General features: G+C 45.6%; 1 protein-coding gene across 15 annotated transcripts in view; it reads left to right on the top strand.

Moving 5' to 3' along the window:
• Nucleotides 1-26,263, top strand: part of BAZ2B (bromodomain adjacent to zinc finger domain 2B) — a 1,221,971-nt gene that overhangs the window by 282,586 nt on the left and 913,122 nt on the right. For all 15 annotated transcript variants that reach the window (XM_078681689.1, XM_078681691.1, XM_078681692.1 and 12 more), the window contains exons 6-8: nt 2,069-2,262; nt 19,196-19,369; nt 25,004-25,393. In XM_078681689.1, coding sequence (XP_078537815.1) covers nt 2,069-2,262; nt 19,196-19,369; nt 25,004-25,393 — 758 coding nt within the window. The remainder of the gene's footprint in view (nt 1-2,068; nt 2,263-19,195; nt 19,370-25,003; nt 25,394-26,263) is intronic.

Raw genomic sequence — 26,263 nt, forward strand, 5'->3', positions numbered from 1 at the left:
AAGGCAAGAGCAGAGAGCACAAACAAAAACGTATTCCTTAAAGTGGAAACGCTTTTGCATTTGGTGTACGGACAAAGGTCTACATCCCTTTCAGGCTACTCCGGAGCAGCTACTAACATATCTGCTACACCTGGCACAGTCGGGACTTGCGCACGCCTCCATCAGAGTTCATTTGGCGGCGATTTCTCGGTATACAAGAACTTCAAAAGGGCCCTCTCTCTGGTCACACAGGTTAATAAAACAATTCCTTAAGAGACTCTACAGATCCTTTCCTCGGCCACGGAGGGTGCCACCAACATGGCATCTCAATGTGGTCCTCAACCAACTGATGAAACACCCTTTCGAGCCCATTCACAGAGCAGATGTCAAATACATCTGGAAAACAGCCCTCCTACTGGCACTGACCTCAGCAAGAAGGGTCAGCGAATTACAGGCTCTTTCCATACAAAATCCCTTCATGCAGTTTAAGGAAGACAGAGTGGTTTTAAGAACTAAACCTCGGTTTATTCCTAAGGTCCCGTCGGACTTCCATTTAAATGAGCCTGTAGTCCTCCGATCATTCTTCCCAAATCCCAGCACTGCAGCTGAAAGAACACTGCACTCTTTGGACCTGAAGAGGTGTCTCAAGTTTTACCTTGATAAGACAAAACAGTTCAGGAAAACTAATCAGCTATTCATCGCTTTTAGCAGACCAAGGAAAGGCATGCCGCTTTCCAAACAAAGTATTTCAAGATGGATATCTTCGGCAATTACCTTTTGCCACGACCAAGCCGGACGGCCATTGCACTCTAAAGTAAGAGCTCATTCTACAAGAGCTATGTCCACATCGGCTGCACTGTTCGCTGGGGTGCCAATACTGGACATTTGCAGAGCGGTGACATGGAAGTCGCCGCATACCTTCACCAGGCACTACTGCCTGGATACGGAACTGATGCAGGATGCAGCAGTGGGCCAGGCTGTGCTTCGCCATCTATTCCAATGAGGTGAGCCTTCCTCCTTCCCACCATCCTTCGCTGGTTTGCACATTTATTTACTTATTTCTTGTTACTTATTGATGGCTCATAGTCGCATGATATGTATTATCTACAGACTGGTATATGCTGTTCCATCAGAAATGTGCATAATGTATTGCTTGCTACTCTGATTCAGGCATGTGAATCTATGAAAGACACCCATAATACTGGATAAGAAATGCGTTACTTACCTGTAACTGCAGTTATCCAGTATTGGTGTCTTCCATAGATTCACATGCAACCCTCCCGCCTCCCCTGGAAGGACTCACTTATCTCTCTAACAGTATTACGCCTACCTGGCTTGGTGCATACGAAAATCTGAGAGACTGAGGCTCCTGACAGGAAGGTTCGAGAGGGAGGTGATAGCTGATTGGCTACCTTCTGGAGTTTGGTCCTTTTTACAAAAGGACATAGATAGGCTACTAAGGCGAGGCCCTTAGGCCTATTTTTCTCCTTATATGTCTATAGGACATTACTTTTCTATGTACCGGAGACTCCCGTCTCAATGACGGGGAATGATTCAGGCATGTGAATCTATGAAAGACACCAATACTGGATAACTGCAGTTACAGGTAAGTAACGCATTTCTTCCTACAGTGTGCCGCAGATGTTTTCACAGAGGAGCATTGTGCCTTAAACATTAACTGTTTTATGTTGCAAAATTCAGATTTTAGGTATCTTGGAGTCTTGTCATTTCTTTCTCCGCCCTCAATCCCTCCCCATTTGCGGGACAGGGACTACAACATGTAAAGAAGAGCGAAAGAGACTTTTATGTTTAGATGCATTTGTTCAGGCAGTAAGTTTTAGATGTATTTCATATTGATTATATGAAGAATTATTGCTAATAATCTGATTTATACAAAACAATGCATGCAAAGACCCATTACCTTTAAAACAAAAAAATAGAAAATACATCAAGAAGAGACCATTGTATTGTATTGGTTCTATTTGTTTGTCACCTTTCTACCCCTCATCAAAGCTAAGTCTTGATGTTAAAAAAAAATAATTAAAAGCATATTTGGGTAGTTTAATAATTAAAATATTTTTTTTCCAAGCTGTTACTAGAGCAATAAATGGGAACAGTGCAACAGCAGCTTCTACTAATTGTACAGCTATCTTATCGACTACTACTGCAAATTCATCAGGACAACTGAAAACTCAAACATCAGGAGGAGGCAGCCGGGAATGTAGCCAAGAGCTGAACAAAGCACAGCTTCTGCATAACAGAACCGACAAATTGAAACTGAAGGTAAATACAAGAGCTAAGAAGTAAATGTATGTTTAATGTTTAGTGTGGTTTTTGAAGAACTAAAAGGCGCCTGAAGCTGCCCGAAATTAGTTTACAACCCTCTGTCTTTGCTCTAGAAAATCTTCTTATAGCTTAGATTGGCTTCACATCTGAGGTTTTGGTCTGCATCTTAGTATCATCATTGGTAGTCATAAATTGTAGACTTGTGAGGAGACTCTACACTTTCAGTATCTACAATTTCAGAACCATTTTGGTGCTTTTACATTTAAATAATAACTAAAGACTGTTAAAGGCAACATTTTTGCGCACACCCCCCCCCCCCCCCCCCCCCAATTTTATTTTAAAGTTTTAAAACCCATAATATGAATCTTCGACAGTGGTGCATTGTAATAACACCTTAAAGTGGAAGAGAAAGGAAAAATCCAGGGGAGGACACATGGGGGGGCGGTGGGGGCGGGGGGAGACAAGTCCATACGTCCCGTGGGGAAGATAACTAAGCTGACCCATCATTATTTCAGGGAAATTGGGAGCTTGTGGCCTACAAATGTCTTTACTTCATTACGTGTTCTACGCTACTTCAAGAATGGTGGGGTCGTGTTCTGAGGAGCCTGACATTTTATGATAACCAATTCTTTCTAATCAATTCAGGAACATTTTAACATTCTCCAACGTGCCCCCAACCCCGCTCCCTCGGGTCCTTGTATAGGTCTTAAATGGCTTCCAAGTCTTTTTAAATATGAGCATTCTATCTACTAGTAATACCTTTTTTTCCCTCCATTGTGTAAATGTTCCAGACCGTTGTCCACCATAAGCCCAGTGGAGGTGAAGCTTTCAGCTTTCAATAGTGGGCTAGGTCATTCTACCATCTAAGAGAAATTGCGTAATGAGCTGTCCCAAAGGGGAATGCATGGTCCATACCCTATACTTTCCACAGTGGTCTAGCAGGATCACAACTGGATCGAGTGTAAGAGAAATTGCAATAATATCTTTAATAGGACTGAGCATGTTGAAGAGCACCAAATAGGCCCCTCACCTGACAATCCTTCCGGTATATATCCGTGTGCCAGAGCCCAGGCCGCCGTGGATCACCCCTGTCCTCTTGTCGGGGACCTGGAGAGAGACTTGGAGTCCCTGCAGGAGTGGCTTGTGGATAGGCTTGATGATCTGGCCCCGGTGCTGCCTCCCCGCTTAACATCAAGGCGGGTCTCGGCCCCTTGGTTTACTGCTGCACTGCGGGCTACGCGGCAGCAGTGCAAGGTAGCCGAAAGGGCCTGGCGGGCACATTATGACAGTGAGGACAGGTCTGCCTATAAACTCGTGGTGAATGCTTACCATCGGGATATCCGCCTCGCAAAGAAAATCTATCTTGCGGGTAGAATTGACGCAGCCTCGAACTCTAGTAAGGAGATCTTTACTATTGTGAGAGAATTTATTTCTCCTCGGACCGTCGCGTCGGATGAGGTGCCCCTAGAGTCCTGGGCGGCGGATCTTGCCTGTTTTTTTACGGCCAAGATAAAGCTTATACAGGACTCTTTTCCATCGGGAGCGCCTGAGGAAACATCGACTACTCCCGCGGCTGGCCTTTCCCCTCCCGTTTGGCAGGGCGCCGTCTTGGCCGAGTTTCCATCTTTGCCGGCCTCTGCCTCCTTAGCACTTATGGGCAATTTAAAATTGGGGTCGCCACTTGACCCATGCCCAGCTAAGCTCTTGGGTAAGTTGGCGGAGGTGGTTAACCCACTGGCGAACCCTCTTCTCAATCTTTCGTTGAGTCTGGGAGTGGTTCCGCCAGGATGGAAGCAGGCAATGGTCATCCCGCTGCTAAAAAAACCGGGGCTCGACCCGAAGGTCCCAGCCAATCATAGACCGATTTCGCTGTTGCCGGCCCTCGTTAAAATCCTGGAGAAGCACGTCCAGTCGGTGCTCTCCAATTTCTTGGAGTCTCATGAGATCTTGCATGACTCCCAGTCTGGCTTCCGTACTAATCGTAGCACCGAAACCGCGCTCCTTGAGGTTTCTGAAACCATCAAGGGAGTGTTGGATACCGGGGGTAAAGTCATGCTGGTGTTGTTGGACCTGTCGGCGGCTTTTGACACCGTCCCCCATGATGGCCTTCTCGCAAGACTCTATGAGATTGGCCTGCGGGGGACGGTGCTCAAATGGTTTTCATCCTTTCTTGCCGACCGCCGGCAAACGATCTGGACGCCGCCTGACACCGCTGTGATGCCGCCTTTGGGAGTCGGGGTCCCTCAGGGCTCTAATTTGAGCCCGACCCTCTTTAACATCTTTCTGACCCCCTTGGCGGCCGTCGTGGAGTCTTTCGGTGTCCGGATCGTGTCATATGCCGACGACACCCAGCTCCTCTTCTCTTGCGAGAGAGGGGCCGACTTTGACGGGGAGAGTATCCGGAATTGCCTTGGGGCGGTGTTTGCATGGTTCCAACTGCACAGCCTCAAGTGCAATTCCGATAAGTCCGAGGTACTCTTTTTCGGGTGCGATACGGAGCCTAGCTGGCAGGCCTGGTGGCCCATTGACATGTTCCCTCCGTCCGGTTCTTCCCCTATGGTTAAGAACTTGGGGGTTAAGATGGATGGGGGACTGTCAATGAAAGCCCAGATTTTTGGGGTGACGGGCACCTGCTTCGGTCTTTTAAAAATGCTGCGGAGGTTCCTGCCTCTTTTGTCGGAGGAGCATAGGAGGCTGACAGTGCAGGCCCTGATAGGCTCCAGGTTGGATTATGCCAACATTCTGTACCTGGGCCTACCTGAGTACCTGCTGCAGCGGCTTCAGGTTGCGCAGAACGCGGCGGCCAGGGCCATTTTTGGTCTAAACAGACGCGCCAGCGCCTCCGGGCTTATGAGGACTTTGCACTGGCTACCGATCCGTAAACGGATCGCTTTTAAAGCCATGATATTGGCCTATAAGGCACTCCACGCAGTAGGAGCAAAACATCTCCAAAAGAGAGTGGTCTTTTACCAGCCGGGCCGCTCTCTGCGGTCTGAATCGTTGCTTATGGCGGCCGTCCCTCGTATTAAGAGAGCTCGTTTGGGCGGCCGCTCTTTCAGTCTGCTGGCCCCACAGATGTGGAATTCGCTTCCACTCTTACTTCGGGGAGCGACCAGTCTTTTGGACTTTAGGAGAGGTCTTAAAACCTGGTTGTTTACCCAGTAGGCCTCCCTAGTCGCTCTTCCTTGTTCTCTGTGTCTGTGATGTTTTCTTTTTTAATTGTGTTATGTTATTCTGAACCTGTTCCCCTTACTCAAAGCGCCGGGACACTCTTTTTGAGTATCCGTTGCGCTATATAAAAACTTAAATAACATAACATAACATAACATAACATGCCTTAAGTGTAACCTTATTTAGGTACCACCTGGTGAGTACCTTGAAGGCATTTTTCTTGAATTTAATGCAGATGTAAGCTGTTGTAAGTCTTTGCCAAATAGCCACCCACTCTTCTTATCTATTTTCTTTTATAAGTTCCATCTCCCATTTTATCACATAATTGTCATCGTGTGTGTTAGGCCTATATCTAAAACTTGATGTAAGCTGGAAATGCCCTTTAGGTTGGGGGCCTCATCGAATATAGACTCTGTTCACGTATACCTTGAGTTTGTTGGTCTACTGTACCTTCCAGTGTATTTACAAAACCTTAAAAATTCACAGAAAAAAACAAAGGTAACAGGGACATTATAGTTAGGAATTGGCATTTAAAAAACGGTAGAAATTCTCTGAAAAAAACAAAGGTTTCAGGGACATTAGAGCTCAGGTTTCACTCGTACAAAACCAGTGAAACGCAGACGTTCTAGTTAGCTGAGCTAACTCTAACTCGTGCCCGGCAATGCACTGCTCTTGACCTCAGATATTATATCACTCATGACATGGTCAGTGACATCACTGATGACATCTAAAAATGGCATCACTGATGACATCATCTACAAAATCACTAACGCACCCACTCCCACACAACCATTCACAAACCCATTTACAGACCCATATCAGTACTTGCACAACCACTCACTGATTCATAGGGCTGCACACACATCCACTCACTCACCCATGCAGCCTCTCATACACCCATTCACTCACTAATACAGGCACTGACATATCCACTGATATGCTCATAGAGCCACACACTGAGGCAGTCACTCATAGAGCTACTCATACACCTATTCACTCACCCATACAGTTGCACACACAGCACTTACTTACTCATACAGATACTAACACTTATTCACTCACCTATACAGTCGCTAACTCACACACACACTCACCCATACAGCCACTCTGTCACTCATATACCCCATCCCTCACCTATACTGCCTTTCACATACCCATTTACTTACCTATACACCACTGACACATCCACTCACCTACACAGCCACACAAACACAGCACACGCTCACTCCCATACAGCCACTGACTGACTCACCCACTCACACAGGCAGTCACACCCTGCCCCCCTCCCCACACCACAAACACAAACACACACACAGAGACACTCAGACACCTATTTAGGTACTCGGACAACCAACCAATCACCCATATAGCCACTCACATACCACACTGACACACCTATACAGCCACTTAGACACCAACTGACAAACTGATACAAACATCCCCACATCCAGTCACTCACCCATATATTAACTGAGACACCTAATCACTCACTTATAGTCAGTCACTCACCCCCCACTGTCATCCGTCCTCCCCAACCCCTTTTACATTCTAAATAGTTAGACTACAGTTGCCAAATGCAACATGCAGAGAGACCTATATTGTGAGGGGTAAGTGGAGGAGACCGTGAACAGGTGAAATATGAAACTTAGCTCAATGTTATCTCATAATCATAAATGTGCCTTATGTTTCCCAAATACGTAGTGTACGATTACTCACCACACTATCTCATCATCTTCCCTGGCACTGAGCCAGTTTCTCTCACAGGCGGTAAACAGAAACTTGCAATTCAACAAATCTCGGGGAAGTTAGTCTGAGTCCACCTGTCGACCACCCCTGCCAAAAAGTGTTGGGCTGCGTCTTCTTCAAGAAACATGTAAACATCTTTGTTGTACTTTATTCTGAGCCTCATAAGATATAACACTGCAGCTTCCAGGCCTGTCTGTGCAAACACCCTCCTGAAATGCTGAGTGTCCGGCCTCCTTGCCTGCATTTCCATACACTGGTCTTGAAAAATGACATTCCTATTCGATTTAGATTAACAACTTCCATAAGGTCACATCCTTTTAGTTGACAGAACAAGTCAACATAATAATTGTTCCCTTATAGGTGAACAGTCCACCCAGGTCCTAATTTGGAAGCTGAAGTGCGCTGTGCACTGTTGTGGGGTTAAACCTGCCTCCAGAAAGCATATCAGCATGTAAAGTCTAACACTAGATAGGGTAGGTTCACACCATCTTAATTGGTGGGAAACACCAAAGTCTGCATATTGGCTGAGCAAGCCTCTCCCGGGCACAGATGACTCTGCCCTGCCAAGAATTACTTTATCAGTTATGTTATTTTGTCACACATAGGTTTGTCTGTTAAAATTCTAACTTGCTAGGTCCATGTCGGCTTCTAAATATTTCCACCCACAGATTCGCAATACCCATGGTGTAGCTCCTTGCTCGAGCTGTATATAAGTTGTTCATCCTTGAAGATCTTCCCAAGTGCTTAGATCCTACATAGAGAAGTGTTTATGCCAATATGACTTATCGGGGCAAAAAATAAGAATACCCATCTTGTGTTGCAATGGTGAGCTCTCTTCACATCTATTGAATCAATCTGTTCAATGATCACATTAAGTGCCATTGAAGCGTTAATATGTGGAATTCAAGCAGCGCTAGACCTGCCCAAAGCAGTATGCATGATCTTTTAAAGACACTCAACAAGATGGCTGTGTTCTGGTTATTTGTGTAGTATTTCCTCCATTGGGTTTGAACAATTGTTAAATATCGCTGTTGGGTACATTAAAAGGTAAAATTAAAATGAGTTTGCCATAGCGGGGCCACACAAATACACATATATGCCACCTATATTTCCTATCAAGTAATGTACCTTACCCACAGTGCCACTCCTGAACTTGATATTTTAATTAACAAATACAGGAATTTCTTATGTTCGCGGTTATACTGAAACGTTTCTTGCAATAACTGTGTAGCCACTTTCCTGCGTTGGTATTGCCTCACCCTTTGCATTTTTAATACTCCATTGGTGTTTGAAATTACACTGCCCTGTAGAGCATTCTTCAGCCTTTTGTCAAGGTTTGCATTAAAAATATACCATATTCATGATAGGCATCATACAATAACAATTGCTTACTGGTCAATACAGTCGAACATTTTAGGCACAGGTTGAGGACTATTGATAGTAGGGTAATCTAGTACATTAAGGGGCTCCTATACAGTGGAATAAGTGAACTGCTTTGAAGAGCAAACACTCTTCTCTATTCTGCAAGAGGAACGGGCACGGCGCTAGCAAGGTATGATAATTATTTTTGGTCGAATGTGTGTTAGTCAGAGTCCTTTTGACAGAGCCAAGATGTAAATGGCTCCCATTTGTCTTTTGGACAGGAGTGGACTGGCATCAGTTCCCAAAAGGTAGATCATTTTTCTTGTCAAAATGTGATATCATGCAGCCATGCCTTGATAGTGGGACGCCTGCTCCAGTGTATGGTCACTCTGCTCTTGACCAGTAGGAGCAACATGGCGACAGGATGGCGAAATATATTAGGGATATCTTTAACATAACCCAATGGGCCCACCAGGGGAGATTGCCCCTGACCAGTTATCATTCTTATGTGTCCATACACCGCCCCTCAGAAAGCACCAACCTCTGCGCACTGCCCTGCAAGGAGGAGTAAGGAGGCCTGTGAGGCCCTGCAGCGCAAACCAGGGTTGGGAGCTAATCCCATTTGAACCAGTTGTATAGGGGTGCGATAAATGCAGTGCAAGAATTTTTGCTGGATTAATCTCATTATGTAGTTTGGTGAGAGAAGTTTTATCTGTCCACAGCAAAAAGACCATTGTGAGTCTGTGATGGCTGGGTCGGTGTCAGCCCGCCACAGCTCCAGAGATCTGCATATTATTGTAGAGTGTGTTATTAGCTTACGAATAGTGAGAATGTGTTCCAGTAGATTTAGAAAAAGAAAAAAAAAAAGAATGTGTTCCAGTGCCGGAAGAGCCGAAGGAAGGGCAGGAAAGGGGTCATGAAGTACGCAGCACATGGCTCGTAGCTGGTAGTATGGTAGGGTATCAAGAAGTGTTGGGAATGGGGAACCTGCAGTCTGTAATGATGGGAGGAATTGCCCAACTGACTGTAGATCATCAGCAAATATTGTAATCTGTAAGGAGCTAGGGTTCACTCGATGGCCTTCAAGACCCCTGCTTGTTTTTTGTGAAAATTGTGTTTATTAAACGTTTTAGTGAAAAAATGCGACAATCCCGCACAACTTCCCACGCAGGGGGTAGCCATAATAGTCCCCTGAGAGCGACACAGCAGATTGGAGAAGGGTTTTCGTGGTCCAGGCTTGTGCACTAGGTCCCTCTTCCAAGGAATGCTACTGAGCCAGCACGGGAATCAGCCGGCAGTAGTCCATGGGGGAAGAGGGCGCTCTATAGTCCCAGTTGTACAGAGACAACACAAAGCAATCTATCGGTTAATCCTCCCGGGCAGATGGACCTAAGAAGCTGCCAAAAGTGCGAAGGGACCCTGCCGTAGGTATGTAGCTTGGCACGCGCCACTTTAGTGGAGTTATACAAGGGACGTCATAACAAACTAAAACCCCAAACTGAACCCTCCCCTCCCCAGTGGTGGTAGCGTAAAGCACAGGACAAGGACTCAGGAGTGTAGCTACAGGGGGTCAGATCTGAAATAGCTGGAGAGCGCGGACGCTAGGTGGACAGACTGCGGAAGGCAGGCCCTTAGAGAGGAATGTCACCAGTGGGCCCCAGCGAAATTCAAAATTCTTGAAGTCGTCTAAAAAAATGTCTGCCATCCTTTCCATACTGAGCAGCCTCCAGAGCCTCGTATGCCATAGAGACATGGCCGGGGCCTCCCTTTTCTTCCATGCTGGCGTCAAAGTAATTTTTGCCGCGCCAATACAGAGCCACAAGATCCTCTTATTCGCCCTAGTCTGGTGTTCGAGAGTAGGATCACGGAGACCTAACAAAGTAGCGGCCATCGAGGTAGGAATAGGGTATCCCATCATATCTTTAATTTGGGCCAAAATTTCCTCCCAGAATTGCCGAATAATGGGGCAATCCCACCAGATGTGCCGGAAATCCCCTAAGAACCCACAGCCTCTCCAACATCTATCAGAGGTACCCGGGAAAATTAGTTTTAGTTTGGCGAGGTGGAGGTACCAGTCCATCATGGTTTTCATATGTGCCTCCCTAAGCTCCACTGAATGATTAAAGTTGGAGATGTCGGACCATAGGTGAGTCCAATCGGCGTCCGAGATGTCATGTTGGAGGATTCCTTCCCACATATGCATATACCGGGGTCTAGGGGAAACTGTAGTGGTAAGAAGGAGCCTATAGATGAATGTAATGGCCCCCTTCATGGACTTATTTTTGGTCAAAAAGACCTCGAAGCGCGTGAGGGGCCGAGTTGCCGCCTCCCTCACTTGGGGGGAGAGTGCCCAGTGTAGTAGTTGAGTGTGGTGGTACCGCTCACCCTCAGGCACACCATAATCCCTCCTGCAGTTCTCAAGTGTGAGCGGGTCATAATTGTGGAATAGATGTGTGAGTGCTAGGCAGCCTCCGTCCTTCCAGGCCCTAAATGGCCCCTCAAGTGTAGCTGGGGGGAAGGCGGGATTGAAATGTATGGGCGTGAAGGGAGAGGGGAAGGTGGTCCATCTATCATCAGTGGAAACAGAGTCCCAGACCTTCAAGGTGGTGCTAGTGGGGGTGCTGAGGTATGCATTCTTGGGTCTACCGCTCCTGCTTGTTTTTTAATGCAAACACCCGCAGTACCTCCTTAAATGCTTCTCATAGTGTGGAATCCACATTGCGTTTAAAGTATTGTTATTTCTTTACGAATCTCCTCCTTGAATATGCATGTAGTAATGCTCCTGCTCGGAGAAAGCCTGAGGTGGAGCTTGTGGAATCTGGATCTTCAACCTGACCGGTGCATGATCCGAGAGGGTACATGGTAAGTGAGATACCGAGGATGCCCATGTCTAGACATCTCGGGACACCAGTCAAAAGTCCAGAGTAGACCAGGCATTGCGATAAACTGAAATACAAGTGCCCTCCCAGGCTTGAAGGTATCTGTCTCCAAGCATCTACTAGGTAACTGTCTTCAGTGATCTTATTTAATGTTGTCGTGGCGTATGGATGCAGACGTTCAGAGGCTCCAATAACGGTCCATGTGGTCATCCATTATAGCATTAAAATCACCACCCCATATGATGGTGCAGGTGCAGAGATTAGAGATTTTTCGCCTGAGTTCCTAGTAAAGAAATTGGGGGTCATCACTATTGGGTCCGTACACAGCAGTCAACATCACCGGCCTACCATGCAGGTAGCCTGCTAATATAAACATACCTGCCTTAAGGGTCAACAAGTGATTGGGACATCTGCCATGGGAGACCTGTGCGCAACAGCACAGTGACACCCCAGGCATAATTTGAGTAGGTTAATGAGTAGATCTCCCCTCCACCAGGGAGCACAAGGCCCAAATGCTCTTGAGCCACGCAAATGTATTGCCTGCAGAAATCATACATCTGTCTTGGGCCTGTTGAGATAGGCATGAACAAGATGCGTGTTTCTATAAGTATTGAGCCTGTGGACATTCCATGTTATGCAGGATATATTATGGACATACTATATGCAAGAAATTGACATAAAATTATCCTGCGAGTGTCCAGTGTCATAGAGCAAATGATGGGCAGTTGCAAACTGCAGTATTGCGACAGCGTGGTATGAACAAAGGGCAGAACAAGGACACAGGAAAAAAGCAACAGTTCAACCATTTACCTCTGGAACCACCCAGTTTACTTCGACCCCTCCCCCCCCCCAATCCAGTCAAGAGCAGTCCTGTGATCTGGCCCTATACCACCCTCCACCCAAACCAACCACCCAAACAGGTTGAGACATGCAGGCGCAAAGAAAAAGATTTACTCTTTGAAAAAGTGGATTGGGAATCATCCCTAGGGACAAAGAAACACCAGGCTAAACAACCTTGTCGTCATCGGCTGGGTGACCAAGCTATTAAGTCTGGAGGCTGCCCTGTTTAGTGGGGTTGAATCTGTGTTAGTACAGCATTTCTGTAACATTAAGCAAATGAAATAGAATAACAAGCAATTGAATATTCAAAACGCTTTGGAGGTTCTCGGCGAAGTCCCTAGGCACTCCTAGAGAGTCATAGTTACAGGTATGACCGATGCATGAAATGATCAGTCATTGTCGGTAAGCTGGGACCACGACTCGTAATAAGGGGAGGTTGTCGGGGAACGCAATGCCTAGGTAATATGTTTAGCAAATGCCATTGCAGACTTGGCATAAGTTTATCCTTGGAGGAGATCCTCAGCTTAGCTAGATATAGAAGAGCATATGGTATCAGCTTGATGTAGACTTTTCTTGGAAGGTAGACAGTCTCAGCGGTCCACTGAGACTGATAGGATAAAGTTTGTGTAGAAGGACATGGTAACCTGGTATTGTATCGTCCTGCATTCGCAAGCCAGTCTCAGGATAGTATCACAGTCCTGATAATTCAACAGACGGGCGATTATTGGGTGAGCCGAAGCACCCACAAGGCGTTTAGTGCCAAGGGAGCGGTGGGCTCCTCCATGATAAAGACAGCCGATAGGTAATTTCCAAAAAGATCATGCAACAGGGTCTCGAAATAGATCTCCATTCTTGAGATGACTATGGTTTCTGAAAAAAACACTTTTGCGGAGATTATTGCGTCTGCAGCATGCCCCATAATCTTTATTATTCGCTTTTATAAGGTCGATTACCTTATCCATCCACAGCAAATGTTCCTTTGATTCCGCTTGGAAATCATCTGCATCTGACACTCGGTTCTCCAACTGGCTCAGTCTCTTTTCATGTGTGTCGACATGTCGCCTAACATGGCTAAGCGGCTGGTACGGAGGTCAAGTTTGGCATCAATAGTTTGTAGGCTTGTTTTCACCTCTATGAGTAACACATGGAGATCATAGTCTTGTGTGTCACTTATTTCCTGATGTGTTGTGGTGAGGTCAGCATCCTGGCCCTGGTCAGTCTGGTGAGTGAGGCGACTGCCCTCGAAGGAGAGCTTGGACTGCTTAACATTGTGCTTGCTCATGATATAACGTAATCAACATGAGTCTAGCCAACGAACATGCATCCATGGGAAGCGGCAGGCAGAGGGTTGGAGAGCCCCAGAACCCCACCACACCCAGGTTTCCACCGGCAAGGGGGACACGAGCAGACTCTGTAGGGCTAGTGTCATCTGTACTTAGCCAGTGGATGCTGCAGGGGGCTGCAAAATGCAGTGGGCAGTTGTGGTAGTCAAGGCTTGCCTGGGGCAATAGACACTGCTGAGGATGTGGGTGTATCGCAAAACCGCTATTCTGCACCTCTGCACAGTGGTGGAAGCTATATGGAAGCCCAATTGCGTTGCATTAATACTGACAACCACATATAGTGATGATTGCCAAGCAGTAGACGGCCAGTGAGTGCGCGTTAGTGGCGCAGCGAATGGAGTCCGGTCACGATGTTACGAAGGCAGTCTCAGGAGCAGAGTTCCATGTGTGATGAGTGGAGAATAAAAGTCCATCCAGGACATTTGCCACTGACTCATAAATAAGTGTTGTGTCACTTACTCTAGTCGAGCATGTAGGCGGTGCCCAATACCCCCCCCCCCCCCCCCCCCCCCCCCCCAGCACACAAATCTGAAACTTCATGTCGGGGAGTAGCACAGAAGATGACTGGTAAGATAATCTGTTAAATGCTGTGTCGCAGTGTGCATAACCCGGGGAGACCTCAACACTCACCAGGTGAATTCGCTGGAGCACGGGTGCCCCAGTGCCGCTACTCCACACAGCTGCGATCCGTTCCACGACAACAGAAGATCAGCTACCCGGCCAACATGGCTCCCAGCACCGGTATGGGATAATAGGCAAGTCGGGCTGCCCTCACAGGTCACAGCAATGGGTGCAAATATCGCCCATAAGCTCCGGAAGCCCAAATCTGGTCAACCAGCTTGGCAGCGCAGGGCGTCTCTAGCCAAGCAGTCTTGGCGTGCTCCTCTACGCCATACACCTTGCGCCAGGTCACAGGTAGGCCAAGTTTTACAACTTTCCTTGCTGGCACTGGATAGGATCACCGAGCCCCCAGGGTCCGATTACCGAATCTGGGTCGTATGAGAGGGCTGTGCCAGATTTTTTCTGTACCAGCTACCCCAAAAAAATAACCGGACAATGTTTTTTTTTTTTTAATAATTCTTTTTATTATAGACAGCATGGCAATTATACATGTTACAGTCACTAGGTATTGAAATTTATTTATTTTATATATTTATCACATTTATAGAGCGCGCTGTTACCAAACGGTGTCCTGGCGCTATAATGAGAGCTCCCCTAGCCTAAGCCTTAATAATCAGGTTAGGTACAAGTAGGTTCTGGATGGTACACTTGTCTCTCACTGGTATGTTTGTTAGTTTTCAACGTGACTAGCAATTATAGATTCATCAAGAGGGGGAGAACAGAGAGAGTGCAAATACTATCCAGTACTATCCAGTGCCCTACATGTGTTTCATACCAAGTGTGTCTCCTGGAGCAACACCACGTCTGGGGTATGTTGTTTAAAAAAATGTAAAACTATTCCCCTCTTCAGTTTATCTCCTAAACCAATAACATACGAGGATAAAAGCCTGAGTTTCTTATCACCCGCTGAGCCTATTTTTGCCACCGCTACACCTCCCCGTCTAATCCTGAGTCTCATCCCACTGGTTAATGCCACTGTGTTCTTCGCTGAGTGCTAGTCTGCTAGGGCCATCAGATATTGATGTCTGGGCACCATCCTACCCATACCCGACTGTAAGCTGTACTTGGCTGTCAGGCAATTGAAATGCTTAAACTCATAAACCTCAACATCCCCCTTCCTGCTTACCTGTACTCTGGGCCTAAAACTGCCCAATTCCTCAATAGTGCAGAGTGCCTGTCGCTCTAATCTTCTAAACTAACTATACATTCTGAAATACCTCCCATGCGGCCGTCTGCCCGCATGACGTATCCCCATTCCATTTACAAGAACAAACTCTATTTTTAACATAGTCACTTCGCGTAAGTAATGTCCTCTTGATTCTTCGGATACATGTTTCCAGGGCAAAGTCCGATAAAATGGTGCCGCGGACGGGGTCCTCTGCAGTTGTCAAGCTTTGTGGGTCAATAGCCTGAGAATGACTGACTGTGAGAAAAGGGACCCTTCTTCGTCGTGCGTTGTGATCTTTCGTCTGCCTCCAACCTTCCAGCCATTCCTGCACTGGTTCTGGAGTCTCAAAAAACCAGGCCTTGCCGTCTGCTTTGACCAGGAGTTTTGCAGGGAACAACATTGCATAGCAGATATCTCTGTCCCTTAATTGTCTTTTCACATTAAGGAAGGTTCTCCTTTGCCGTTGGACTGTTACGGTGAAACCTGTAAAGGACAGTTCGCTGTTCTCATATTTGAGTGCAGGATTCGATCGAGCGGTTTGCAGTATGATATCGCAGTCTCTGAAATTTAGGAGTTTAGCAAGTATTGGACGAGGGGGAACTCCCGGCTTACTTCTACCCCCTGGTACCCAGTGCGTTCTTTCAACCTGCCAATCAATTCCACGGCCACTCGGTTCGAACGTGGCTGCACTCGCCCCAGGGTATTCCACAGGGCAGCGCTCGCACAGTCCGCCACGGATGCAGGCTGGGCGGCAGTCTCTCCTCACGCCTCTCTCGTTTCCGCTTTAGGTGGGGCGACCAACTCTTGACTGTATTAGAAGTCGGGGATATGCTCATGAACTTGCTGAGTCAGTATTGAATGTGCCCCGGGGTTCCAGTCACAACACCAGTGTCCCTTGTAAGTCCCCGGCGGTTTCCACAAACTCGAGCATGAGGCTTTTGGGCCCAGTCGGCGCACCATTCTTGATCTGTGATGCCGCGGTCCCCGGCGTCTTCTGCGGTTGCGGAATAAAAGTGAGGGTTGAGTAGACTCCAAGCTGCGGTTTTGGGGCATTTCTCGGATGTGTGGTTTAGGCTGCAGAAGGAAGGAGCTTCACCAACTTGTGGCCATCACGCTCCGTGCCCAAGCGACGCCCTCAATGGTTGGATTTTTAGCTCGGCCAGCAGAGCCCTCCAAGGAGTGGCCATCTTGCTGCTCGGCGAGACCATCCACGGTCTCAGGAAATCTTTACAGATTAAATAGTTGCTAGTGGGAGCACGCTGACAAGTGTATACATTCGAGGTTTCTCCATTGCCAGCACTTTCACAATGTCATCGATTTGTCTTCTCACATGTCTAGCCATATCTGGTGTTTGGTGTTGTCTACTTAGTTTGAATCCGTTCACTGCAGAATCAAACATGATATAGTCTTTCCACTATATGTAACGGCCGTTTACCTCTTCTGCATTCTTCAATATTTCCATGATGGCAGCCCTATTGTTGTGGCTCCCCTACTGCATTTGGGTTTTTCCAACCACAAGTCCAAGGTATTCTGGGGACGCCTCAGTCCTTGTTGAGCCCACCCCTCTTACTTTGAAGGCTTTTCTTTGGAAAGGTCCAGACCCATTATCTGTGCAACCCTACTGCCTCAGGCAGAGCTGCAGAATCTAACACCTTTTCCGAAGGGCTTTACAACATGCTTTTCTCCATCAGTTACCTGTTTGGAGTTATGGAGGGAGCAGCGGAATTGGGTCTGTTTTTTTCTGTGATTCGGGCCAAGACTCCCTATTACCTTTCTGTTTTTCTGGGCGGCTCCTTAATCTCAGCCTCACATGTTAATCCACTGCTGTTACAGGTTCTGCCCACAAGGATCCCTTGGCAGTACTTCACCAGTCAGGTAAGTGACTGCAGTGTGAGTGAGGCACCGTTTCCTTCAGATCCCTGATGTTACTACCCTGAAAGTAGAGTGGAAAGCTGTGGAAAGTACAATTGCTTAGGCGGTTGTCTTGGCTTCTCTCCCCACTAGTGTTTTCTCTTAATATCTGGACTGCTCATCTCCCTTACCTGTAGATTTGTACATAGTGGAGTTGGCTATCCTATCCCACTTTCTTTGCTTAGGTAGCTTAGGGAGCTTGTGTAATGTGGTTTGTTTTTACTTTTTTTGTGCCAACTTGTTGAACATTTCTGTGTGGAGTTCATTATAACTTGTACATGCCTCCTGAGCATAAACGTATAAAACATTGGTATACACATCTGCTCTTGAGAAAGGCGGAGTTGGAGTATTGTCCATTTAATTATATTTATTCGTAATTTGTTCTAGCCTGATGTTATACCCATGTCCGAAAAATCACATTTGTATTTATTTCATGATAATAGAGGACTGTTCATTTTTTTAAAAAGGCATGACAATAAATATATATTTTCCATAATTTTTTGTTTATAGTTATACATTTTCTATGCCTGTCACATCATCTTCATACAGACCACACTGCTTGTGTGATGCTGAGCAGTTTTATTTTTAATCCAACTTCTAAGCGATATGCACGTCATCCTTTCGTAAATATTTCTATTAAATATTTTCTACATTTTTTCATGGTTAAATACATTTTTTATACTTTCAGTGTGATTAAAAGGTATTTGTAATATCACTAAAGGCAGAGGAACAAAATAAGACCACTAAGCACATTCTCCTAGAGATATTACTAACACAAAAGATGCTAGTGGTCTAAAGTGACGTAGTAATGTACAGAAATGGATTGGGGTTAATTGTTGTGTATCTATCTCCATACTATTCAGTTTGTAGGACTAAAGCCCTCACTAGAGGGGCACTTTTTTATGGAAGATAATCTCACAGTTCTGTCCACCTCTCAACCATAGACATAGAGTTGACACCCTAAGTTAAGTGACTCCAGCTGCCAGTAGCTGAATGTCTTAACTAGCACCGCTTATTGTATTTATTCATATTCTTTGAATCTCATTGATTACTGCTGTCAGAGCGATTTATTTTGTTTGTTTTGGGCCGATCTACATCTTTCCCATCTACATTAAAGGTTCAATACAGGCAGAAACATCTCGACCTCCCACCCACCTTTCATATCGGGTTGAATTATACCTCAAGTTTTTCAGTTCTACCCTCTGGAGACAGGAATAAATAATCTTAGAAACCCAACAATAGGTGGCGTTAACAGTTGTTCTGTGTCTGCCATCTGCTACCTACTCCCACACCTATGACATTGTAGGATCGTCTCCCTTTTTAACCATCTATCCTTCGGTCTGTGGTGTGAGGAGATTCCCTATGAGGAAGCACACCTTCTCAGGGTGGGTGAGTGTTTTAGTTCTAAAAACTGCATAACGTAGTCATAGGCTTAAAGGAATTAAACGCCAATCTATTTTTGGATATCCCTACGTCACTTTAGACCACAAACATATCTTGTGTTAGTGAATAGTGCTAGTGTCAGAAGTAAACCTTGGTTCAGAAAATAATGTATGAATTTTCACTGTTCTGACTAATGAACACAGACTGATGTTTTAAGTGAATGTTTATGCATTGCTGCTGTATTGATAGCTTTAGGTTTGTGACTGAAAATTAACCCTATTTTAGTTATGTAGTTGGTGAGGAACCCTATTAAGTAGGTATCATTGCTGTTAATGTACAGGCCAAGTCAATCTTTCCTTTGTTTTGTTTTAGTTTTTTGTGCATATGATTTGAGAAGTGCTGTTTGAATTTAAAAAATGTATAAGCAGTTATATCATCGAACGTAGGTAACAGAAAATGAAAAACTATAGTAAGAATACTAATGGTGCTCATTTTGTTCTCAACAGAAAAGTAGAAAAGAGGATGATGAAAGTTCTAGTGATAGTGATTCAAACACCTCGTCAGAGTCATCAAGTGAAGGTATTACTAGTAGTGACTCAGATGATATGGAGGAAGATCAAAGTATCGAAGAAAGTGATGATTCTGATTCTGAGTCTGAAGCACAACATAAAAAGACTACGGTGAGTATTAACAATCCAAGAATAGCTAACTCAACTTTCGTTGCTTTGTATGATGTTAAACTGGAGTGTATTTCTGTCAAGCTCTGCTTTTAAAATTCAGGACTCAATATATCTTTTGAGATTAATTTGGGAATTAACTCCAATTATGCATTTTCTAATGATTTTTTTGTTCTTGGAATATATATTTAAAACTAAGTTGCAGTATAATAATGAGATACTCTGTGTCTGAATATACATTATTCCTATAGCATCTCACTTGTTAAGTGCACCACACTTGGACTAAGCATTTTCCATTTTACTTTCCTAGCTTTCTTTATAACCACCTGGCCATAGGTCATACCCTTCTCACGTATGCCCAGTTACTCTTTTCTGCTTGCCCTGGCTACTCTCTCCTTATCAAACTGTCTGTGGAATTTGAAGCCAAAACCATAGCCGTGGTCATTTACATCCAGTTGTGCTATGTAATTGGTTGTGGGGGATTATAGTTGAGAGATGTGCCTGCCATCTCTGGTTGTAAACTAGTTGTGAAACTTGGTTTCGGAGAAAGCAACTTGAGACTCGTGCAACAGGTGGTGGGTTAAGGAGGTGAAGATCTGCCATTCTGTAAACCCACAATGGAATGCAGCAAATCTAGAAAAACCTTTTTATCACTGGCCTTTCTCCCATTAGGGCAAGATTCAATTGGAGAACTCCATAGGTACATTTTTTTTGGGAGGTACAACATTGTAACTTTCTAAAGTAAGCATAATTTCTCCATTATGGGCCAGCACGTAAATGCACTGGAAAACTTGTCTCCTTCAGTGGATATGTGAATATCACAAAAATAATGGTTAATATTTTAGTCTAGAAGCTAATCTTTATTGGTAATCAGTTCATTCTGTAAGCACGCTAATAGTCTTATGTGGGAATTCTAACCCATCTACAATAATGTGTAGCTTAGTTATACACGTTTCTGATATCTTGGTCTCCTTCCAGATCGTTGCTCTAATAATTTCAAATTAGATAGTTACACAAAGGGCTTCTCTATAAATGACATAGACACGGAAGACATTTCTTCTGAAATTAGATTGCACATAAGCGTTTGTTGCTGGATTACCAACATTAAGTGAAAAACTACGGGCAGGCATATTTTAATCGATTGTCACCAAAGTTCCTTTCTTTCTAGCCAAGATGGCTCACACTCAAAATTCTGTACCTCATCTACAAGCATTTTTAAAGACTTAGACACCTGATGTATAAAGCCATTTTGCAGTTGTAAAGCCTGCAATTCGCAAAATCAAAGGGTGTGTGATCACAAATTGCTTTTAAAATCTACTACTCCCATTTTGGGACTCGGTAACATGTTACAAAATCGCAAAATGGGTTTATAAAGGCATAACAAATTGATATTTGTAAGGGGCACTTTTAGGGCGTCTCTTCTAAATATTGATTCTGTATGGTATGTAACAATGTTTTGCGACCATTATCCGGTTGCAAAACATTGACAAGTTTCCACTTCCAAGTTGAGCTGGTAACACATTTGTAACAGGCAAGGGGTCCTACAGGACTCCTTCCCCTTTCTAAATGTAAAAAAAAACGTTGTAGGGGAGTGGTAGTGGTCCAGGAGACCACTGACCATTCTAAAACAGATGCTGCTACATTTTCTTCTAGACAAACAGATGCTAAAAAAGAACATTGCTTTGTTAAAATGCGGTCACAGACATGGTGACGTGCTGACCCAGAAGGCCACCATCCCTGTGATGTCCACCGGTCATAGTGAGCCACAATTTATGACCTACCACATGAATATTGATCAATCACTCAGTCATGATTTATAAAGCGCTGCAATCATCTGTGAGAGTCTCAATGCGCTGGAGATGCTAGCTGATTTGTGGTGCCTCTTCATTCAAACAGCCAGGTCTTGAGTCCTTCCCTAAATTTGTCCTTTCCTGAATTCCTGGAGCGATGAGGTGGTCCTTCCAGGCTTTGGCCACCAGGTGAGGGAAGGCCTGTCCTCCAACTAGGGGGGTGTTGGCTAGGAAGAGGGAGGCAAATCTCAGGTGTCTGGTTGGTTGGTGGAAGGTAATTTGTTTGTTGATGCTTGCTGGTCCTTGTCGATGTACACTGGTCCTTAGTTGTTTTTTTTTTTTTGAAAACCTTTATTGAAATCAAAAAGGAGAGACAAGTCAAGGCCTACAACCCAGCCGGCCGGCCGCAATGTACAAAACAATCAGGAGTCATCAGGCAAATATCACATAATCAATCAATACAAAGCAGAGGCCGTACAATCATAAAAAGGGGGAGAAAAAATTCAGGAACCAAAGGGCTAAAACACAGGAGTAAATAAGGCTTAATTTTATAATATGGGGAGAAGACATATGACAGGCGCACTTTCAATACGGAGGCATCCGATATCCCGTAACCAACTGCAACATTAATAAGGGGGCATGGGGCCAGAAGATCGGGGGGGATAATACAATGCATTCAAGAAATCAGGATATGTGAGACACAATCAGCCCCTGAGCATTCTTCTTGTAACATGCCCGCCACCCAAGACACCACCAAGCCAGAACAGAGGGATCGGAAAGACAATAAACCAAAACCAGCTCGTCATAATAACTTCTAGGACACCGAGAGGAAAAAGGGGGGGGGAACGAGGTAGGGAAGGGGAGGGGGAAGGGAAGGGAAAACGGAGGGAAGACAAAATAAGACAATAAAAAGGGAAATAAAGAAATAAGAAAAATGAAAGGAAGAAGACACGCCGACCCAGGCCCCCCGAGGCAGGAAGACAGGAGACAAAAGGAGTAGCGGCCCAAGTGGGGGTATGGCGATCGGGGAGAAAGACAGCCGAAACCTATCAGGAGGATTAACGACGCCACCCCCCCCACCCGAAACACACCAGAGGAGGTCAGGACAGACGCGGCCTCACGAAAAAGAGATAGAAAAGGGCCATAGAACCAGAGGACAAACAAAAAATAGTACCCAACCCACCCGTCCCACCCTGCACCCCTGTAGAAGGCTATGGCCTACCCTTCAGACAGCGTGCCTGTCGCCCTAAACCAGAACCCGAAATATAGCGAGAAGTAAGAAAGAAGAACGAGACAAAAAAAAAACAAAAGCGAAGAAAAAAGGACAGGAGGGAGGAGCAGAATAACTATAATCCGAACGGGCGGCCGCAGCCCTCCGCCCAACCAGAAAAGCACATTCAAAAACAGACCAGGACGACACCCCATCACGCGCTATAAAACATTGAGAGTAGGGGACCGCCCACCTTTCTACGATTAAAAACAATGATGCTACTAAATCGTATACCGGGAATCAAACAGAAGTCGTACATTTCACCCCCAACCCTTTCGAGCGACAAACCCCACCCACCACATGGCAATGTAAAACCACATACTAAATACGAAATCAGCATATAGTCGAGTGGAATGGTGACTAACATAGCCACGTGGGGGGTAGATAGATCCACAAGGGAGCAATAGTCCGAACCGAAAGTGTAGATGCATCAACAATCGCAGCACGATCAGTGTAAAACAGGAGTTCAGTTGCGCCACTGGATCGGGCGAGGTGGCCCCAATTATAGACGCAGGCAAAGTCGTCGAAGCAAGCACAGGAGGCAGTCCACCAATAGTTTCAGGCAACAATGTCGAACATGGTCGCAGTACAGCATCCAAGTCCCCGGGGTCCGAACCATGAAAAGCAGGGTGCCCCAAAGTCACCGGCGCACTACACGATCTTCGATCAGTGGCGGAGACACTCAAGTCAATCGAGAGGGGCGAGGCAATGAAGTCATCGAAACAAGAGGGCGACAAGAAGAAATGGCCGCCCAAAATGGCGGCAGATCGTGGCGGACCCACCGAGACTCCCAGGGCCAGGGAAGCGTGTAGGGATCTCAGGGCTTCCAGGATATCTCTGACCGTCGGCTCACGTCCACCAGATCCGCTCCCCACACGATTAGGCAACACGGGCCCGCCGCCACAGGGTGATTCTCGTTCCAGAGGGTCGGCCGCCATTTCGTGAATCAGCCCAATCGCCGCCCACCAAGACCCCCGGAAATAATAGTTCGCAAATGTAGGACTTTACAAGCTCCGGGGGTCCCAGCAAGGGCGGCCTCGATGCCAAAAGGATATCCGCCCAAAACGGGTCTCCGCCAGCACCAGCCCCGGTGCCCCAAACAAGCGAAGTCCGGGCCCCGAGGACCAGGGCCGCCGGACCAAGCACCGGCGGAGGGAGACCCCTTCACAGAATCAGGTCCCGGGGCCTCTCACCCACGTCGGCCGCGCGGCCACCAGGGCAGGCCCGGGTCAGGATCGCCGGGCTCTTCGCACATCGGCTCCCAACACTGGTTCTCGCTCTCGGCCGGGGCCGAGAGCCGTCGGATCCCGCCGGCCAGGTCCCGGTCCAAGTCTCGCAGAGGCCCCGATCCCTCGGAGGCCACAACTCCGGAGCCACTGCACACCAAGACCCCGGGGTCGGATGGTAAGTACGAACAAGCCGTTATGTTTCAATGCCCCAAAAGATGTGTCGTCCTCGGACAGGATAGAAGACAGGATAGTCAATCAGGACGGAGGGCTGCGGGAGCCGAGCTAAAGGGCGACCATCACGGCCGCGAGCTAGGCTCCTCCCTGGTCCTTAGTTGTTAAGGTCTTTGTATGCATGGGTCAAACTCTTCAACTGGCATTTCTTCTGTATCAGAAGCTTGTGATGCTTCTTGAGTTTCTGAGTGATGCTAGTCTGTCTGGGGAGGTCGAGGCAGTCTAGTAGTCTCTTTTGGAGGCGCGCAGTGATTTCCACGTAGAGTGTTCCAGTAGTACAGTCTGTTGACGACTAGCGCCTGAGTGATAATCCTTCTGATGTTGGTTGGGAGCCACCTGAAAATCTTACGGCACATGCTTCGGGTATGGAAGCAGGCAGACAAGACTGCGGTGACCAGATTCTGCATAGATAATTTGCTGCCAAGATTATGGGTGTGGTCTGTCGGGGCAGTAGGTCGGATTGTGACCCACTACGATTCGAAAATTTGAGACCTGACCATTTCAGCCGAAAGGTTAGTTCACACAATTCTTTTCTATTTGCAAAACGTTTGGTGTGCAATTAGTGACGACTTTTTGCAAATTGAATTTCGTACATTCTATTTAATTTGATGACCTGTGTTGTTACTGTACCACCATAAGAATCTTATACTCTGCTGGTAGAAAGGATTGTTTCAAAGTCCTATGCATGAGTGCTATTGACAGTGTTTTTTTTTTTGTTCTCTTTTTAAGTATATTCCGGATTCATTGTTTTTTGTGTAGTAGTGGCCTACGGAGAACTAAGTGTAAGCCAATAACCTACATAAATTCATGCAAGCACGTATTTGTTGGTGCAATAATTTACACAGACAGTGTTCCTGTGATCTGAAAGATTTTAAAAGTCTGTAAGGACTTGATCATGGAACCTTATACATAAAAAATGAGCATACATATGTGCACCAGATCTCCTTCAATGCTGCAAAAAAAGTTACTTTTAGGGTGATGGAAAAAGTTTGCCTTTTGTCAATAAAATATCAACAGTCTTAACAATAATTTAATAATATAGTGCAGCTTACAAGCTGTATATGTAAACTGAGTGCACTTACGGTATCTGACTGATATTTTATCCTTTTCTGCATAGGTGCTAATGCATTGTATAACTGACCTAAAAACAGATGGACGAGCATCAACTGAAAAAACACAGGAAAAAAGAACACACCAGCAAATACCTCTTGTTTCTGATCCCCAAACGCATGCATCATTCCAGCCCCAGCAGAAGCAGACTCAGGTTATGTCACAGCAGCTTCCCTTTCTATTCCAAAGCTCTCAGGTCAAGGAGGAATCTGTGAACAAACATACAAGTGTAATACAGTCAGTTGGATTGGTGACCAATGTGAATCCTTTGGGAACTCATGCCAAAAAAGAACCTCATATAAAACCTCTTAGCACTACTCCAGATCCATCAAAAACAGGGAATTCAGTCATCTCTGTGGAGGCAAACGTTGCCGCAAATGACACAAGAACAAAACAGGTATGTGGCAATAAAAGTGAAATGTGGGACGTTACAGTGGAATCCCAAAGTGTACATTTTGTTTCTCTCCCATACTTTCTGTAGACATAGCATCTGATGAATTAAATATGGTTTCTAACAAACTGGAAAAGGCATGGAAAGTTATTTAAGAAAGTCTGCTTTTTTTCTCTTCTTTTGACCTCTCGCATACCATAAGTAAATGTTAACTGACCAGTTTTCTTCCTCGTATTATTCAGCAAACTATTCGTGTACAAGCTCATGTTAATTTAAAAAGTTGGTGTATAGTAGATCTGGGATGCTTGTCTTGAAACATGGTTTGAGTGCTTGTGGGACTGCAATTTATTTTTAATTTGTATTTCTTTAGTTGACCAATAATAGGACAGCTTTGTTTTTTCCTCTGGTTGCATGAAACTTTCACACCAGTTTTATGAAAGGCTTGGTGTCATTAATGTGTAAACGCTAGTGCCCTTGTGGAGATTATTGATATTTGAAAGAGCATCATTAGATTGTGGTTTACAGTTGGTGGTTTGAGCCGTGCCCTCTGCAGAGACAGTCAGCATGTGATCACCACTCTTGAGGAGAAGGTGCTCAGTACCAACAAAAGCTACACCTGCTCATTTACTTTTCCTCTGCATCACTCATCTGGGAAGGCTGCACAAGAAATAGATTGAATGATAAGGAGGTTAGGTCGTTGTCCAGTGTCTAAAATGAATGGACCAATATGGCATTTCCTTTAAAGATGGGGATCCTGCATCTCATTTTACAACAGTTTCTGTGAACTTTGTTCTGCTGAGCCTCTGTTCCCAATTCTACTACATACATCATAGAAACTCATAGAAACATGTAAGGTGTGACCAATTGGCACTGTCC

This window comes from Lissotriton helveticus, chromosome 3_1 (genome assembly GCF_964261635.1).
Source record: "Lissotriton helveticus chromosome 3_1, aLisHel1.1, whole genome shotgun sequence".
Taxonomy (NCBI): Eukaryota; Metazoa; Chordata; class Amphibia; order Caudata; family Salamandridae; genus Lissotriton; species Lissotriton helveticus.